Below are 18,793 nucleotides of genomic sequence, written 5' to 3' on the forward strand. Positions count from 1 at the left end.
CGCTGGAATGAAAACACTCATTATGTCTGACTCAGCTCCTGTTCACCGGGGAGGTCACTAATGGGGGATTTAACATCCCTGGAGCTACTTCACGTTAACTCATCCTCTACCAAACAACAAACACCTGTTTTCCCCTGATGATTCCAACCAATCACAGAGAGGCATGAGGCGAGGAGGTGGGGGCTGCTTGGATAATGCGGCACTCAAATGTCACTCAGTCATTTGAGACATTCATTGAATCACTCTGTGGGCAGGTTTTCTCTACTCACTGACACAGTTCCATAAAACATAAACACTATCCCACTTTCAGTCTGAAGTTAGACTGAAGCTAGAAGTTATTTAGTATTTAGCATTTTTGTATTTACAGTCGAGTAAATGGAGACTAGAGCTGTGCTTGAGGCAGGATACTCAATCTGAGTGCATAAAAAAAGGCTTAAAAAGAGAACGTAAACTACTTTTACAGAAGCACAACTTACCTAACATGAGAAAAAATAAGTTCTAAATTTGATAAGATATTATGTTGCTTTGCTAAAAAAAAAAAAAAAGTGGAAATGAAAAATTCAGATGCTCAGTTTTTCATAAAATAAAACTTAATTGGTTTAAAAATAGAAGCAATCCATATCTAATACAGAGGAATCAACCTGAGAGAATATGAGCACTGCATTATGTATCTTTTTGTTATTCTTTAAGAAAAACAAAACATTGTGAGTTTGTGCAAGGATCTAGCTGCATTTATGTGTGTCAGAGAAGACAAGAAAAGGTAGACGTGAGGTGATATTTATAGAGCCACAAAGTCTACATGCGGAGAAGATGGGGTGGGTGGATGGGTTGACAAAACACTGGACTTTAGGACAGTAAACTGTATTCAGCTTTTATTATTGTAACATTGGACAGTGGTGGAATTCAGTTTTAATCCACCAATGCTTCACTGACACAGGCCTTGAGCTCCTGGCAACCTCTGGTTACTAGGGCAAAATTAATATTCTCCAGCCAGTTGCTGAGTGCGTGTTGACCAGATGAAAGCTGCACCAAAGAGAGCGCTGCTCCACAAACCTTGCTGTGATTGCTGTGTTGACCACATGTAACATGCTGACTTGTCTGCAAACACCCTCCGAATACTCGGCAAGTGGTAGTGAAGCTAAAAACATGATACACAAACCAGAAAAAGACACCATTCCCCATCAAAATAAAACCACCGCCTTACTGCTCCAACCAACACATTTCAAAAAGTGCAACTTTGAGCAGCTTTTGTAAGCAAATGCAAGGAGGTTTTTGGTACAGCTGGCTAAGAATTACACATTTTTCTCTAGCGACCTGTAGTTGCCAGGGGTTACCAACTGGTCTATAGTACAGGATGGGCCATTTATATGGATACACCGTAATAAAATGGGAATGGTTGGTGATATTAAAGTCCTGTTTGTGGCACATTAGTAAATGTGAGGGGGCAAACTCCTCAAGATGGGTGGTGACCATGGTGGCCATTTAGAAGTCGGCCGTCTTGGATACAACTTTTGTTTTTTCAATAGGAAGAGGGCCATGTGACACATCAAACTTATTGGTAATGTCACAACAAAAACAATGGTGTGCTTGGTTTCAGCGTAATTTTATTCTTTCATGAGTTACTTACAAGTTTCTGACCAGTTATAAAATGTGTTCAATGTGCTGCCCATTGTGTTGGATTGTCAGTGCAACCCTCTTCTCCCACTCTTCCCACACTGATAGCAACACCGCATGAGAAATGCCAGCACAGGCGTCCAGTATCCGTAGTTTCAGGTGCTGCACATCTCGTATCTTCACAGCATAGACAATTGCCTTCAGATGACCCCAAAGATAAAAGTCTAAGGGGGTCAGATCGGGAGACCTTGGGGGCCATTCAACTAGCCCACGATGACCAATCCACTTTCCAGGAAACTGTTCATCTAAGAATGCTCGGACCTGGCACCCATAATGTGCTGGTGCACCATCTTGCTGGAAAAACTCAGGGAACGTGCCAGCTTCAGTGCATAAAGAGGGAAACACATCATCATGTAGCAATTTCAAATATCCAGTGGCCTTGAGGTTTCCATTGATGAAGAATGGACCCACTATCATTGTACCCCATATACCACACCAAACCATCACTTTTGTTGGTCCAACAGTCTTGGAGGGATCCATCCAATGTGGGTTAGTGTCAGACCATTCTTCATTAGTGACAGTTTTCTTGCGTCCACACTTTGGCAAATCCAACACTGAACCAGTTTCACGAAACTTAGCAAGCAGTTTGCTAACTGTAGCCTGGGAGATGGGTGGTCTTGTAGGGTGTCTTGCATTGAAATCTGCTGCAATGACCCGGTTACTGCGTTGACCAGATATCAACACAATTTCGATCCGCTCCTCACGTGTTAACCTCTTCGACATGTCAATGGCTGTGAACAAAGAGAAACTTGTAAATAACTCGTGAAAGAATAAAGTTACGTTGAAACCAAGCACACCATTGTTTTTCTTGTGACATTACCAATAAATTTGATGTGTCACATGGCCCTCTTCCTATTGAAAAAACAAAAGTTGTATCCAAGATGGCCGACTTCTAAATGGCCACCATGGTCACCACCCATCTTGAGGAGTTTGCCCCCTCACATATACTAATGTGCCACAAACAGGACTTTAATATCACCAACCGTTCCCATTTTATTACGGTGTATCCATATAAATGGCCCACCCTGTACTGTGTGTCTGGGTTCTTATTTAGCATCCTTATCCTTATTCCCCTAAACTGAACAGCTGTTGTAACACTTCTATCTAGGTCAGAGGATAGGAACACAATATGGTCATTCAACCCTTTGAAATGAGATAGCTTCTAAAAAAAATGACACTAATGCACAAATAATGGTCTTTAACCATAAAAAACACTTTTCAGTACACAAATAGTGGTCCATAATAACAGGTGTAATAATAGTGGTCTATAGTGGCCTATAATAGTGCTCATGAGTCACCTTTTTTAGTTCAGCTCAATTTTGTTTTCTAAGCTTAGTGTGGATATACCAAACATAGCTACTTGAACCAAAGTCGTCCTCTGTGTCCATGTCTCCTGCACATATCTGGTGCATCTGTGTTGTAATTTGCCTTTAATGGGGAAATTAAAAGAGACATTTGGACAAAACTACTGAGAAATAATCGAGCAGAAATATTCATTTATACCCAATGAGGTTCTGTATGAAGTCTGGTTTGACCCGTTCTACTTTTCATCTTATCGATTGCAGAAAGATTATCATGCATGCTAATTAGATTAAACTGGGTGATACCTCATTTTAGTGTCCTGAAAAAACAAAATCCCTCAAAGGAACCTGTCCCTGTTCTTTTTTTTCGATGTCCCTCAGCCCTCGACTCCCTGAATCTATGATTTCGTTAAACAGTGAGAAAAAGAGACAAAGAGAGGAAGTGACAAGAACGTCGTGACCACATCTCCATCCAATCTGCTATCTGTTATCCGTCTCAGATAGAGTCATTACCCTCCTTCCTCCATCTGTCCGTCAATATGAGGTCCATTAAGCCCCACCGTGCACACTCAGATCCATCAAGGCAACAGACATTTCCTCCTTTCCCACTCACACTTGCCCTTTTATTAGATTGAAGCTCAGGTAATGCACATACTCTAAAAATACTCATCATTGTGCTGTCTTCCCATATTACATGTGGGGAATATCGTCGTTTTGTAAATCTGAGCCTTCGGGGTCTATTCGCATGACATATTAGATTTCATTGTCTCATGTTTCATCACTGATTAAAACCTCTTTTTTCTCCATTGGGCCTGTATTACTTTCTGATGAGGTTTCTGTGATGTGCTGCAAAGCTTTGATACTGAAAAAGATTGACTAATGCTCTAAAGTCTTAAAAGCTCTGTATCCTTACTTACCCCAGCCTGGATTCTTAATTAGAGATCTGTGTTTTGATCCCATGTTTTGCTCGCACCATGCACTTTTGCAAACAAGTTTTCTACTTTTATCACCCTCTCATGATGCTCCCATCATAACTGCACAGCCATTCAGGGGTGCATTAAAAAGATCTGTAGACTACTTAGATAAGCATGCACTCAAGTTAGGAGCCTGTTTCCTCCATCATGTGCTCTGAACCCGTGTGTGTGTGTGTGTGTGTGTGTGTGTGTGTGTGTGTGTGTGTGTGTGTGTGTGTAGCTCATTGCTGGAGCAGAAGGAGGACTTACGGAAAAGACTTAACTACACAACACACAAGCTGGAGCTACTGCAGAGCGAATTTGACTCCACACGGCAGTACCTGGAGACGGAGCTGCGCAGAGCACAGGAGGAGTTGGACAAGTTTACTGATAAGCTGCGCAGGTAGGCCCCTCAGTACAAACTTTACAACACCCAGGGGGCGAAGATGGTGGCAGTGTGGCACAGAAGATTTCACAAATTGTTTGTGGACTCTGTTTGCAGTCAACATTTCTCAGTTTCAGAAAATTAAGATTCTCTTTTTTTCTCCACTCGTGAGAGCAAACATGAGCAGAGAGAGTAAAAGACAATAACAACACAGCTCTGTCACAGGAATGTAAACAGCAACAGCAAATGTTTTATATCCCATCTTTTTCACAAATGTTCTGTGGTGGATAGTGCTTGCACTGGACTTTCCACATTCAGCACTTACCCATGGGTATCTGCAGTTCTGGTCCACTGAACACAAGCTTAAAACTGAGGAAAGATAAAATATACTGAGGGAGCTGTAGGAGAAGCCCATTACAGCCCAAACAACACAAGAAGTACGTAGCAGTTGTTTTAGTGGACTTTTTATGAAGTCTGAGATAAAACTTTTAATTTTATTTATTGAGCAGGAAAAAGTTAGGCCTGTTGACATTAAACTGGCCTGACTAAAACAGGGTTAGCACAGGTTTCTGTTCTGCAGAACAATAATAGGAATGATAATAATAATATACAAATGTATTCTTCAATCAAATACTGTTTATAAGTCTGTATAAATCAAGGATGTCAAACTCATTTTACATCGGTGGCCCACTTTGATCTTAAGCTGGCCTCCCTTTTTTGTCAGTGTAGGAAAGTTGAACTGTAATCTGTTTAATCCCTGTAAAATCTCAATACAAGAAAAAGAAGCATAATTTCTATAACACATCTTAGTTTTACTACATGATAATAAATGCTGCTCTATTTATTTAAAGAAATCTATCAGCATGACTCTTTGGGTTTAAACTGTGAAAGATAAATATTACATTTCAGAAGAAGCTCTGGATGCTCATGGTCTAGACTGTCCTGTAGTAATAAAGAGGAAAGTTGTTATTAATTCCCAGAAAATTCCCTGTTTTTTAATTTATTCTTTTTATTGTGGAAACATTGTAAAAAACTGAAATTGAAACTGACTAGTAGGTAGTAAAAAAACTGGGATTTTTTTCTGTTGTTCAATTGTGTAATTATTACTTTATTACACTGTTGTATGTGAATTGCTGTGGGGGAAGTCTTTATCAGTAGGACGACTTGTAAAATGTGAAAATACAGTTAGAAGTCCAAAATCTATGCACTCATCCACATTTTCCAAAGACATGTAGTGAGCTGGATTGTTGTCTTTGGCGGGTCGATTCTGGCCCCCGGGCCTTATGTTTGACACCCCTGATATAAAGCATAATACAGGACACGGACACAATGATAAACTGAATGCTAAACAAATAATATATCAGTTTTAAGCAGAGCATGGTTATTCTGTCACCTAAAGGGAAATAACAAAATAACAAAATAAAGAGATCAAATTAGACGCTGGCAGCAGATTATTAAACCCTTTCCAGAAAAGTGTCACCAAACTCACTGCTTCCTTTCCAAATTCAGTTTTATTTCTCTTTCAAGAAGAGAAATTTGGGTTCTTAAACATTTTGAGCTTATGTCAGCATTTGACAGATGCATTTAACGCCGCATCATTGGTGCTGTAACACAGTGCTACACAAAACAATGTTACTTTTGAAGATTAGTCATATTGAAATAGTCAGGGCCCAAGAATGGCACACTGCAGTGTGCCTTTAAGTACTGCTCAGCTCAAATGTGTTTTGCTTGGAGGTTTGACATTTACTGTACATGATGATGAACAATCAAACTACATGTCAGAAGTCTACAATATTACTTTAAAATTCCACTTCAGGGTGATTGCTTATACAAAAATATGGATGGGTGGATGAGCCTATGTTCAGCATCAGACTTCTATGCTGAAACACAGCTGTACCAGGTGTTAGGAGTAATTGGAAGAGCCACCCTATGAATAACAGAAGGTGCAGTGGCCACCCTCAGAAAATGGTGCCACTTGCGCTTCGCCGTTTCCAACTTGGCGCCAGGATAATAATATACGTTGCCAAAGAACATGAAAAGAAGCCTGATGAATATTGGCAGCACATTCTTTGGTCAAAAGAGACCAAAATAAATTTGTTTGGATCAGACGGGGTCCGGATTGTTTGGTGTGGACCCGGCCAAGACCAGTGACTGCACACAGTGCAGATCACGAGAAAGAGAAGTGGGAGGGTACTAATACGAGGCTACGAGACAGAAAGACTTCCAAGCAAGATGACCTGTATAGATGGTGCTATAAATTTCTCAAAAATCTAAGAAAGTGAGGATATTTCCAGAAATAGCTACAAAAGGCTTTTAACGTAAAAAGCTGAAAATGATTGAATACAAAGATTGACAAAATTCCTCTTTACACTTGTCTAAAACTACTAAAAAACAATCTGAATTCTGCTTTTGTTTTATCTAAAAATAAAGGAAAAATGTTTAATACTGCATCACTGTTTAAGGAGTAGACATATGAGGTGATTTTCTGAAACCCCTTATGATCCACTACAGAAGGTATACCAATGTGATGTTAGCAGAAAATACCTGGAGACTCAAACATAGTGAAATAATAAAGATTATATGTCTACCACGAGCGTTCTAGATTTTATGTGAGAACCAAAGCGGGCTGAAGCTATTATTAATCTCTTTTCAATATCGTAAAGCACGTATTGAGGGGGTCTTTAAGTCATTATATTAGAGATCATCCTTCAATTAAGATCTAAGAATTTAATTGCACAAGTCAATTGTACCACAAGTGTTTGAGAGATCAGCAAATTATGCAGTGCTGCAGTGCAGTGTTTCTTATCTGGGTAACTCACAATACTGTATCATTTTAAATTACCTCCTGGAAAGTAATTTTTTCTGTTATCTTCACCTGCTGTTTACACAAGTTTTTACTTGTGGTATCAAAAACAAATACCAGTTTGTGTTTTAAATAGATTTCATAGATTTTATAGTCTGACACTTTAGAATGTGCATATACAAGATAGAGTGCATGGTTTCCTCTGTGAAAGGCCACACAAGTGTCTGAGTCTGCTGTTGAGGAATTGCTGTCCAATTCCTGGATGGGTGAAGGCTGCCGTTGTGCAGTGGTCATTGGTTGTAGCTGTTTCTGATGATCACGTCAACACGGCATGTCTCAGGCATCCTCAACAGGAGCCATACTGGGACTAAATGCTGGCCAACGAAGTGTCTGGATATACTACTGATACTCTGTGCAGTGTACAGGTTAGAGCACCTCATCTCGGTACATCTGTCCATTTAGATTTCCACCAAGAACCATCAGATCGGTGACGGTGCTGATGTCACTCAGTAAAAAACAAAAACAACAAAAAGCAATTATGGCGCTGACTCAAAACCAATTCCCAAAACTAATCACAGTATCTGCTTTGGTGGTGATTAGACAGATTTAAAACAAAGATAATAATAATTCGTTTCATGACATAAACCTTGCATTTACTAGTATTAAAATGAAAAAAGGAGTTGCATTTTTATATTTGAGGTACTTTTTAGAAACCCCGAGAGGTGTAATTATAAAATATAATCAAAACGTCACCTTTTCCCCTTCATTTTAATTACGTTGACATCCTCAGGCTGGGGTCCTCTGTCAGCCATAGTGGAGCTGCGGCTCAATATTTATTACTGGTGCCCAAAATCTTTCCATATATGTTACCATGCCTTGTGGGGGGAAAAATCCCTCTATTACGAGACATATGACGTGTTATTCAGCTTTGAATTGTGCAGTGCACTGCTGAGCCTGTCAATCTGCTTATTTCCAGTTGCAGAAGTCTTCGGCTGCTACTATTTATGTTCAATCTATTACCTGCAAGTGAGCGCTGTTGTTTATTGTGTCACTTAGAATACAAAGTAGCTACTCAGCACTGCAGAGGATCAACCAGGATCTGGAGGAGAAGATCCACAGAAATGTGAGTATCTTAACAGGTGTCTGTGTGTTTTAAACCCTGTGTACATGCTGTACAATAAGCTCTCAGGTTTGCGGTCAACTATTTGCAGTATTTGTAGACAGAAAAGAAGCAAGTAGGAAAGCCTTGAGATTTAGAGATGATACAGAGCACTTGGTGAGCTTGTTTGAATATGAATGCCCTTCTGTTGGTACCACTGACGTTAATTATGGCTTATTACAATTGGCTGTCCTCCTTCCAACAGCAGAGTGATAGCAAACCCATTGTTCCTCAGTGCTCTGCACCTCACTTCATTTGTCAGACATTGCTTTTTTTTTGCTGGTGGAAAGATACAATTAGTCTGCCGGAGAACACTGTATGACCATCAGGTGTCTTCGCTGTTGAATAGACAGCTGAAAATGCTCGTCGAATGGGTTTGTTACAGCACAAGATAATAATCATTGCTGTCGCCATCATTTTGATGACAATGTGAGATACCAAGTACAGGTAATAAAGAGCTGAAGGTCACCCAGCTTTTTGTGTAAAGAAAATTGGTGATTTTTAAAATAAAGGCTGGTAGCCTCTTTTTTTCTTTTTTTTTTGAAGTGTTCTCATCAGCTGTTATTGATTCATTTCACGTACACCCTCCACAAGGGTGAGAAAGGTGCTGAGTAAGTCTCTCTGTAATAGTAAAGCTTGTTTACTCCTGAGGTGCCGCAAACCCATCTGACCCCTTGGCCCTGCACAACTACAGAGAACGTAATTACAAGACTGATAAACACTGTGATATAGTTTGAGTCTGTTAAACTTTTCAAAGAGGCGGAACTACTGTACGCTCAGGCATTTTAATTACAGCTTCCACAAACCCAAAGCTCTTGGCCAAAATACATTTTACTGACAGGTGATGAAGCTAACAGAAACTTTGCTTTTAAAAAAATGCAATAAAAAATTATTTAACTATATGGAAGCTCAGTTTACTGACATTAAAGTTTCCCATTCATCAACAGTAGCTAAGAAATACGTATGTAATAGGCTGCTGTCATCTTCAGCTGTAAGCAATATGGATTAGGTGTGACAGCCCAAAAATAGGACGCAGGAGAGAAGTAGAAACCAAAGCAAGCATTTAATCTAAAAAGTCCAAATGAAAATATCCAGAAACACAAAGAAAAGCTACTGAGTTACATGGACAACACAACAAAGGACAAAGGAACACTCTGGGAATATATACATGTGAGGTGGAAATAGAAGGGGAACTAAAGACAGCTGAAGACAATCAAGAGGGCAACCATGAAAAGTAAAACTAAACAAGATAAAGTAAAAGGGAATTAAAACAGCAACACTCAGAACAGAAAGCACTTCCAACGGGCACCAAAACCCAAAAGAGTTAGGTGAAATATACATATACAGTTGCCAATATAAACAGTACTGACGACCTAGATCTCAAAAGAAAATTAGAAAGATCTATCAAAAATTTTCTATTTATGTTTACCGGGTTCATATTTGAATTAAAAACATGCAAGAATCAATTTTGAAAGTTAGTCTGAAAGGTCTCTTATAAACAATCTATTCTATAAATTCTATAAATTTCATTCCTAAAAAACACACAAGAAAGAATTACACAGAGGAAAGTACTTTAAAGTAATCTTTAAATCCCTGCTCTGTCATTATCAGTCACAGCACCACGATGATGAAAAGCGTGCTCTGAGCAGAGAGATCATCGTCCTCAACAACCACCTGATGGAGGCAAAGCTCACCATCGAGAAGCTTCAAGAAGACAATGTAAGTAAAGCAGTGCCCAGCATTCAACTCTGCAGAGCCAGACGATGAGTATGAAGTTATTGTTTGAGGCAAATAGAAAATAGGCGCTTCCATACATTCTGTTTGGGGTTTTCATAGTCTTGCCCAGTGACACTATGATATGCAAACTGGAGCACCAGAAAGGAGCTGCAAATTCTCAGATTATTGGACAAACTTGTGAGTAAGACATGCAAGCTCAGTAGTAAGATGACCTTGTTGCATTAAAGTTCAAAATGGACTCATGATTTTACTGTTCCATTATACATATAAAAAAATATGACCGGTAGGATCTAACTTTGATTTATAGGCAGCGGGAACATAAATGGATAAGTTAAAAGTTGTTGGGTTTTTTTAAATTTTGTTTTTATTATACATTTGGTCACTAGGGGTAGTTACCTCTTGAATTATGGCATTTGTAGAGGAAGTGGTTCATTCATTCAGGTATCCCATTGCGGAAACTCAACACTTTTTACCATGTTCTCTGTAGCAGAGACATTGTTAGGCTACATAAGTTATGCACAACTGGGACAAGAACTACGTGTTGTGTCTGACAAATAATAAAGAAGAAAATGTTTGGTGTGTTACTGGGTGTGTTACTGTAAATGCATAAACTTGTCGGCAGATATTAGCATATCAGCAAATAAGATGGCAGTGTGGGTGATGCAACTTTGCACTGACTAAAGGATAAAAGAAACAGCAATAAAGAGCTGAAGACTAAGTTCAGTGATGTTATATAATGAAGATTTCTTTGTCTCCAGGAACAAATGGCAGATAAACTACCAAAAACTAACATGCAAAATTAAAGCTACAAGGAGTGATGATAGGGCCCTAACACCTTTGGGGACACGGAGATGTGCTGCTATTGCTGCAGTTGACACTTTTCTTGCAGTCGTGACAGTATTAATCCCTTGACAAGCTAGTTTTTTTACAACAGCCTGTGGCCTCTAGTTGGTGTTAGATTACATCCACTAATAATATTTGACATTACATGTGTGGAACGCACAATGAAAACGTGATCATCCGATAATGCTTTCAAACAATGCTGATTTCCTATTGCCATAAGGTGGTGTACAGTGTGCATTAGAGTTGTGAGAATTTCTTGTGCTGTGGCGATTGATCAGAATTTTCCACATATCCTTAAATGTAAACTCAAAAGCTTTATAATTTAGCATGGCCAAGATCTTTGGACTGAACTTTGGCTACCAAGGGCTTTGATTGCTAGCATTTTGCTATGGTTGCCTGTAGTTGCATGGAAGATGCTGACTTGTTTGCAAACACTTGCTCATTACATACCAGGCAGTAGTAAGACTTGAAAAATGAACTGCAAACCATAAAAGGTGAACATTCACCTTTTAAGTAAAAGTTGTACCTTTTCAAACATCTTGGCTGCAGCACTATGGAACTCTGTGCTGGGCTCTAAATTATTTATATTATATATAAATGACATATGTAGTGTTTCCAAACTGTTAAAATGTGTATTGTTTGCTGATGATACCACTCTGTATTGCTCAGGTAAAAACTTAGAACAGCTTCTGACTACAGCGGAAAAGGAGTTAAATATATTAAAAAACTGGTTTGATGTAAATAAGTTATCATTAAATATAAAGAAAACAAAATTGATTATTTTTGGCACTAGACAAATGAAAAATGTATCTAAAATCAGGGTTAATGGAATTGAAATTGAAAGAGTGTACGAAAATAAATTTCTTGGAGTGATAATTGATGATAAGCTGAGTTGGAAGTCTCATATAAACCACGTGAAAACAAAAATGTCAAAAACCATTGCTATTCTCTATAAAACAAAGCATGTCCTGAACAAAAAAACATTATACACACTTTATTGTTCTCTGTTGCTTCCATATATGACTTATTGTCTAGAGATATGGGGTAATGCATATAAAACGAACACTCTTCATATTTTCAAGTTACAAAAAAAAGCTATAAGAATTATAAACCAATCAAACTATATAGAACCAACTAACATTTTGTTTATTAATCTGAATACCCTGAAATTTTATGATTTAGTTGAATATAAAATGGCACAGATAATGTATACAAAATAACTTGCTTTGCCCCAGTACTCAGAAGCTGTTCAAAGTCAGAGAGAGTCAATATGACTTAAGGGGAACAGATTTCTTTAAGAAAAACAAGATAAGGACAAATATAAAGCAGAGATGTGTTTCTGTTAGAGGAGTTAACCTGTGGAATAGTTATGACAGTGATTTAAAAATGTGTAGTTCATTTTCCTTGTTTAAAAACATGTTTAAAAATAGAGTAATAGAAAAATATAGAAATCAAGAATGAAAAGAGCAAAAAGGAGAAAAAAAAACAACCTCTTGATTCTTTTGCTTTGATGTAGTTACTTATCTAAGGTGGAAAGTTTTTTTTTTTCTTTTTTTTTTTTGTTTGTTTGGTTTTTGCTTTGTTTTATTATTTTCTTCAAGCCCTGTGTACAGGAGCTGCATACAAAAAGATATTTTGTGAAAAGGGTTGGCGTAATAAGCAAATGCTTCAGCCAATACCTTTTCATTAGCCTTGTCTCATGCTTTCTTTCTTTATGGTAGATTTTTGTTCTGTTTTCACTGTTTGTTTGTGTTTTTTTTTTCACTGTTTTCACTGAGATTTGAATTTGAATGCTAATCAATAAAATCAAAATAAAAAAAAAAACAAAAACTTTGACTTTAAAAATGAAGGTTCGCATTTCTGGTTTGCTGGTCTGGTCAGCAACAGCTAGTCACTTCAAGCAAAACAAATTTTTCCTGGTCACCAGTTGGCCATTCTTTAGGCCTTTGTGACTGGAACTTTAGAAACTGATTTCACAATTAAACTACTCACCAGCTGTGGTTAATGAACATTTCACCTTTGCAACCTGGAGGTCACAAACTAGTCTTTAGGCGATTGTCACTGAGGACTTAAAACCAAAATTTTCTACGTCTTGTTATGCGTGTGCACAATTTAATGTTGTAATTTCAAAGGGGGGAGGGGCTCCGGAGTCATTTTGTACCCCCCATACGCAAGATCCATATAATTTGTACATTTACACCAGTACAAATGTGTTTGCAAATTGTAGTTTTTTTCCCAAGCATGTTTAGTGCTTCAAATAAGCAGTTAAATAAGAAGTTTTGTGTTTCTGAAGAAGGAAAGTAGGTTTGGGAGAATAGAGTTTAAGCAGTATTGATCCAAAAGAGACCAGAAATTTAGCTGGCAACGAAAGTTTTAATATTCATTCTCTGTTCTTTCATTTGATTGTGGCCATTTTGTGCCTCTGCAGGAAATGTACAGAAAGGACTGTAACCTGGCTGCTCAGCTTCTGCAGTGCAACAAGTCTCTTTACATGGCTCAACTCTCAGAGGTGAGCTGTGCACTCACTTTTACAGGCTTGATTTTTCCAGTGCTCTTTAACCTTTGTAAAAATGCATTTTGCATATGTTCCTCAGTTTTAGTGAGGCCTCAGTCTAATCCCTGGTAGCCTTTCTTCACAAAAGTCGCATACAACCAAGCTTAAGAACTGTATGAGCTTCAGGCTTTTTTGCGCTGACATTTGATGTGAACCCAGAAAGACAGAAAAATCTGTAATTTTTCAGTTCAGCGGTAGCCAGGTAAAAGAAAAAGCTTTGGTAAAAGCTAAGGGGGAGGAGAGGTCTGAATGAGGTGTATCTTGAGCAGCACTAAGCTGAATTTTCAGCTGATGACATGAGATGAGCGAAGAGAAATTTGCTGTCTTGACTGTAACATGAAGGTCATCTTGCCCTTTGTGAGCCAGAAAAGATAAGTCTTCCCGAAGCGATGAGTACTGTAGGTCACTGGAGGAAGGACAGAAAGTGAAGAATTAAAGCTTCATGGGGTTTTTTCTTTAAATAACCTTCACCTGAGAGAGATGAAAGAGGCAAGTTTTCAAAAAGTCGATGGCTCTGAGTTTAAAAGACTTTTTTAGCTAGAAGCAATCTGGATATATACTATAGAACTATGTATACTATACACAATGATTATGTGTTGAAGGACATGAACCACAGCTTGATTTACTAATTTTTCTTTTAAGTATAGCAAATCAGCATTAACATCTTCCTTTATAACAAATCAGATTTTTACCTTATTTCTATCCAAACTACAGTGATGTGCATTTACCATATATCATGTGAGAAATATTTAGTTTAGTAAACATAACAGATTTCTGCTTTTTCTCAAATGCAGATCATTTGAAGGCCTGACAATAAAAAGTTGCAATAGCATATACAATCAGATCCATAAGTATTTGGACAATGACAATGAATTCTTATAATTTTGCCTCTGTACAGCACCACAGTGAAAGCTAAATCAAACAAGCAAGATGTGAATAAAGTGCAGACCTTCAGCTTTAATTCAAGGGCTTTAACAAAAGTATTGCTTTAGCTTTTTTTCAGGTATTAGACACATTTTATGGATAATTGTCCAGTTTTATATGCTCATAAGTAGTTTGACAATTAACTGCATCTAGTTTTATGTCTAGATGACACTAATTTGCTTGTTCATTCATGACAATTAAGTAGATAAAAGGTCTGGAGTTGATTCCAGGTGTTATTTCATCTGAACTTGCTTTTTACTCAATATGAGCCCCAAAAATGTGTCAATTCAAGTGACAGAGGCCATCATTAGGCTGAAGAATCGAACTCGACCTATTGGAGAGTCAGCAGTAACTTAAGAGAATGAAGGCTCTTTCCAGCCTAAAAGACCACTGAAGACAACTAAAGTGCATGATGACAGAATTATTTCCATGATTAGGAAAAAGAAAACCTTTACAACAGCTGATCAAAAACCCTTTTGAGGTGGTAGACATCATGAGAAAGACCTAGAATCAAACCTGTGTCTATGGAACTGGGCCACTAGTGCGTACTGATGACGTGACTGCTGATAGAAACAGCAGGATAAATTTTGCAGTGTGCAGGGTTGTACTCTCTGCTCAGATTCAGCCAAATGCTCCAAAACTGATTGGACAGTGCTTCACAGTGCAAATAGATAATGGCCCAAAGCATGCTGGAAAAGCAATCAAAGCATTTGTCATGTTAAATAAAAGAGATATTCTTCAGTGGCCAAGTCAGTTATCTGATCTCAACCCAACAGGACATGCTTTTCAGTTATTTAATATGAAACTGAATGCAGAAAGACGTACAAACAAGCAGTGACTGAAGATGGCTGCAGTAAAGGCTTAATAGAGCATCTCAAAGAGGACACAGAGTACTTGGTGACGTCCATGGGTTCTAGACTTCAGGCAGTCAGTGTCCGGAAAGGATTTTCACCAAAGTGTTAAAAGCTATCATCTTATTTAAAATTGTGTTAATTTGTTAGGGATAATAGAGGGATAATAAGACACAGCTGAAGTCAACAAGAAGCATCGAAAAAGGCAGAAAGATGGAAGTAAACAGAAATGGGGACACAAAGCAAGCCCCACAAAAAGGGAAACATAGACTGGGGAAATGCAGAAAGCAGCCAGAAAGGAGAGGGCAACAGTGTTTGTTCTCTTAGTTTTATTATTTGTGGTTTGTGTTGGATGCAATGTTTTAAGGTTTTGGTGATGACTGTTTTCCTCCATGACTTGAAACTGTGACAATAACACCTACACCTCTACTCCATGCACACAGACTGGTGTTTCTGTTCTGGTCACTCAGTGTGCAGTTTAGCCAGAGTGCGGTCACACTGCACCGGTTTTGTTAATCACGTAAACCCACAAAGCAGCATGGGAACTACTTTAAGGCACATTGTGAGCAATTCTGAAGGACACTCAACAGAGGAGGTAAAACTACTGTATGTGGCAAAATATAAATGGAGAGCACGGTGCAGCCTCATCATAGTGTCCTGCTGCTCCTTGTGAAAAGAATGCACGCGGGTATTGATGAGTGTTTTAACACTAGCCCAGCTTGGTGCCACTTTCCGCTGCATCAGCCGTGGGCCTTGTGCCTCGCCCATGTGACAAGGGTAGATTTGAAACTGGCAAGCGTCCACGAGGTTAAAGAACGCCTGTCCACGTGTTTTAGGCATATGGCTGAATGGAAATATCAATGCAAACTGCATTTGGTTGCATAAGACTCATAAAATATCCCCAACACTTGCACGGTACACACATTAACACACGCACGTAGGCACCGTTAACAGTAAAGGGTCTATCATAAAGTGAAAAACTGTTCTGCAGGCACATTGCCAAACATAATAGGGGTCAGAGGCTATACATGCACTCACTGTGTGTCCACCCGTCTGCTGGTCCTGTGGGTGTGAGCTAATCGAAAGTGTATTGATGAATGGCGCTGCAGCATTTTGAGAGGTGCAGTGGCTCTTCAGCGCCTACAGAAGCGCTTTAGTCGTTTGTTCTGCTGCAAAACAATCACAGAGAGGGTGTAAAATGATCACGCTTGGATTTCTGAATGACGCATAAAAGCTAATTGAGATCTTGTTTAAAACAAGCCCAAATGAAAAAAGTGTGTGGACAGTAATTAAGTGGCATTTAGTTTTGTCCGAGATGCAATAAAAGTGCTATGATAAACCGTCTCTTTCATGTTCTCTGTAGTGTTTGTCTTTTCTCTATCTACAAAGTTATAATTAGCTTCCTTCTCATTGCCAATTAGGAACAACTGACTAGATTCCTGTTGATGATGTGCTGCAGTTAGCTTAATGCTTGTTGCTATGGAGAGGTAGAGATAGTGGTTGGAGGCTTTTTTTTTTATTAAGAAATGCTTGAAATAGAACAGGAAAGCGACTTATTCTCACTTCAAAATCAGGTATATTGTTCTCTTTGGTTGAGGTTCGTGACACTGAAGATTACACTTTTCCCCCTGCAGCTGTGAACACAATTCATGCAGTGAAGGCAGGTAAATGTGAACGTGTAGGTTGCTGTATCGTATTCAGAAACCACCTAAAGTACAATCTAACATACTGACACACATACTGCATTGTGCAGGGATAACAGAACCTGTGAGCAGCTTGGATAAAACGCTAAAATGCTGTGAAGTGTTTGCTCTTTCTCTTCTTCTTTTTTTTTTTTAAACATGTTTGTCAGATTTAAATGTTTCAGATCATTAAACAAGTAAAAATACAAATATATGCAGTGTTTAAATTTTGATTTCATTTATTAATGGAAAAATAAAAGCATCATGTATCATATTAAATGAAACTGTAAATTTAATTTGACACAAAAACAAGACTTTACACCAGGGATGTCAAACTCCTTTTATGTCGGAGGCCACACACATTTAATCTCTGAGATATCTTATTTAAGAAATGAAGTGCCATGTCACCAGAAAGAAATCAATCAGCATGACTCTTTGGGCTTAAATTCTAAGAAATAATATTTGATGAAATACTATACTAAAGATAGGACATTTCATTAGCCTTGTTTTTAAAGCCTTGCTTTTTAGGAACCGTTCCATGACTATGTTTAGATGAGAGGGGGCTAAGTTATCAGCTAACACTAGAATTTAACAAGATCAACCACAACGTATGTAAATATGCACCAAAGATACAGTTTTGGCTCACTTTAACCTCTGAGTAAATCCTAGAAATGATGCATTAAATATATAAATGTTCCTCTTTCATCTCTTTGTATGTGAAACGTCTGGTGATGGATACACCAATAAGATTATCTTTATGCGTTAGCATTCCCTCCATTTAGGCTGAAATTGGTTTGGTGTTTGAGGGGGCGCAGTGATGTTTTACTATCGCGTAGTGAATTCGAATTTTAAAAAAAAAATTTTTTTGAAAAAATTAGAAGAAAACTAAGTAAACAAAGCATTCTCAGTAGAAAGAATGAGGACAAAAAAACCCTAAATGATGACTCAAACTACTGACTAACTTCTTTTTCATTTAGCCCATTTAGGAACCACCAATATGGAAAAGAAAAGGAAAAAACTTATAAAAGACTTGCATCAGATTTGGCTTGCTTCATATAGTGAATCGTATAAGGCTTATATGATTTACTCATGAAAGTGGCCACTTTCTCATTACTTTCATATATTGTTTTAGGAAGTATGCAAAACATACAAGTTTCATGTATATAATTTTTCAAGGGATCTTATATCTGTTTTCACTCTTGTATGCTTTTCATACAAGTTTCAGACAAGACAGATACAAACTTTATAAGATTTATATATATCTTCTCCATATGGGCAGATTAATTGTCTGTTTTTTCCCAACACAAAAGAAAGATGGATTCACTGCAATAATCTGATCTAATGTCTGTTGTTTGTGGAAGCAGCGTCAACATCCATCTGTGGTTCAGTTTTGGAGACAGCATCAGGGTGTCAATCATGCTTGCTGGTCTGTGTGTGCATCCACCTGCAAAATATTAGTCTCAATAAAAATATAATGGACGAATAATAAAGACATTCACTTGTGTTCTGTTTTCATATAGAAAAAAGTAGCTATAGAACAAAACAAATGACCATGCATTAAAAAAAAACTAAATCATTTTACACCAATCAAAATGTGCGAGACAAAATGAAATGAATAAAGAGGAACGTTGGATACATGCAGATGATACAGGCTGATGACTTGACTCTACTTTCACTCCACGATCCAAATAGTCTGGTGCCTGATGTTGTACAGTCTGACGCAGATGCCTCAAAACCCGATGCTCAGTGTGACATGTGATATACTTAAATTATTGCTGCTGCTGCACAGTTTAAAGGTGCCTTTAATGTCAACACCCTGATTTACCTACTAATTACTTGAGAGAGAGTTTGACAGTGTAGTGTACAGCAGTTCCTACACTACATAGAATAAGGTCTTTGCTATAATTTATAACTAACATTCACCGAT

At 38.1% G+C, this 18,793-nt stretch overlaps 1 protein-coding gene across 6 annotated transcripts in view; it reads left to right on the forward strand.

Moving 5' to 3' along the window:
* Positions 1 to 18,793, forward strand: part of si:dkey-174m14.3 (brain-enriched guanylate kinase-associated protein) — a 39,401-nt gene that overhangs the window by 18,259 nt on the left and 2,349 nt on the right. For all 6 annotated transcript variants that reach the window (XM_004550474.4, XM_076874002.1, XM_076874001.1 and 3 more), the window contains 4 exons: positions 4,170 to 4,331; positions 8,173 to 8,239; positions 9,887 to 9,994; positions 13,284 to 13,364. In XM_004550474.4, coding sequence (XP_004550531.1) covers positions 4,170 to 4,331; positions 8,173 to 8,239; positions 9,887 to 9,994; positions 13,284 to 13,364 — 418 coding nt within the window. The remainder of the gene's footprint in view (positions 1 to 4,169; positions 4,332 to 8,172; positions 8,240 to 9,886; positions 9,995 to 13,283; positions 13,365 to 18,793) is intronic.

The sequence above is a fragment of the Maylandia zebra genome, linkage group LG15 (assembly GCF_041146795.1).
Source record: "Maylandia zebra isolate NMK-2024a linkage group LG15, Mzebra_GT3a, whole genome shotgun sequence".
In the NCBI taxonomy this organism is placed as follows: Eukaryota; Metazoa; Chordata; class Actinopteri; order Cichliformes; family Cichlidae; genus Maylandia; species Maylandia zebra.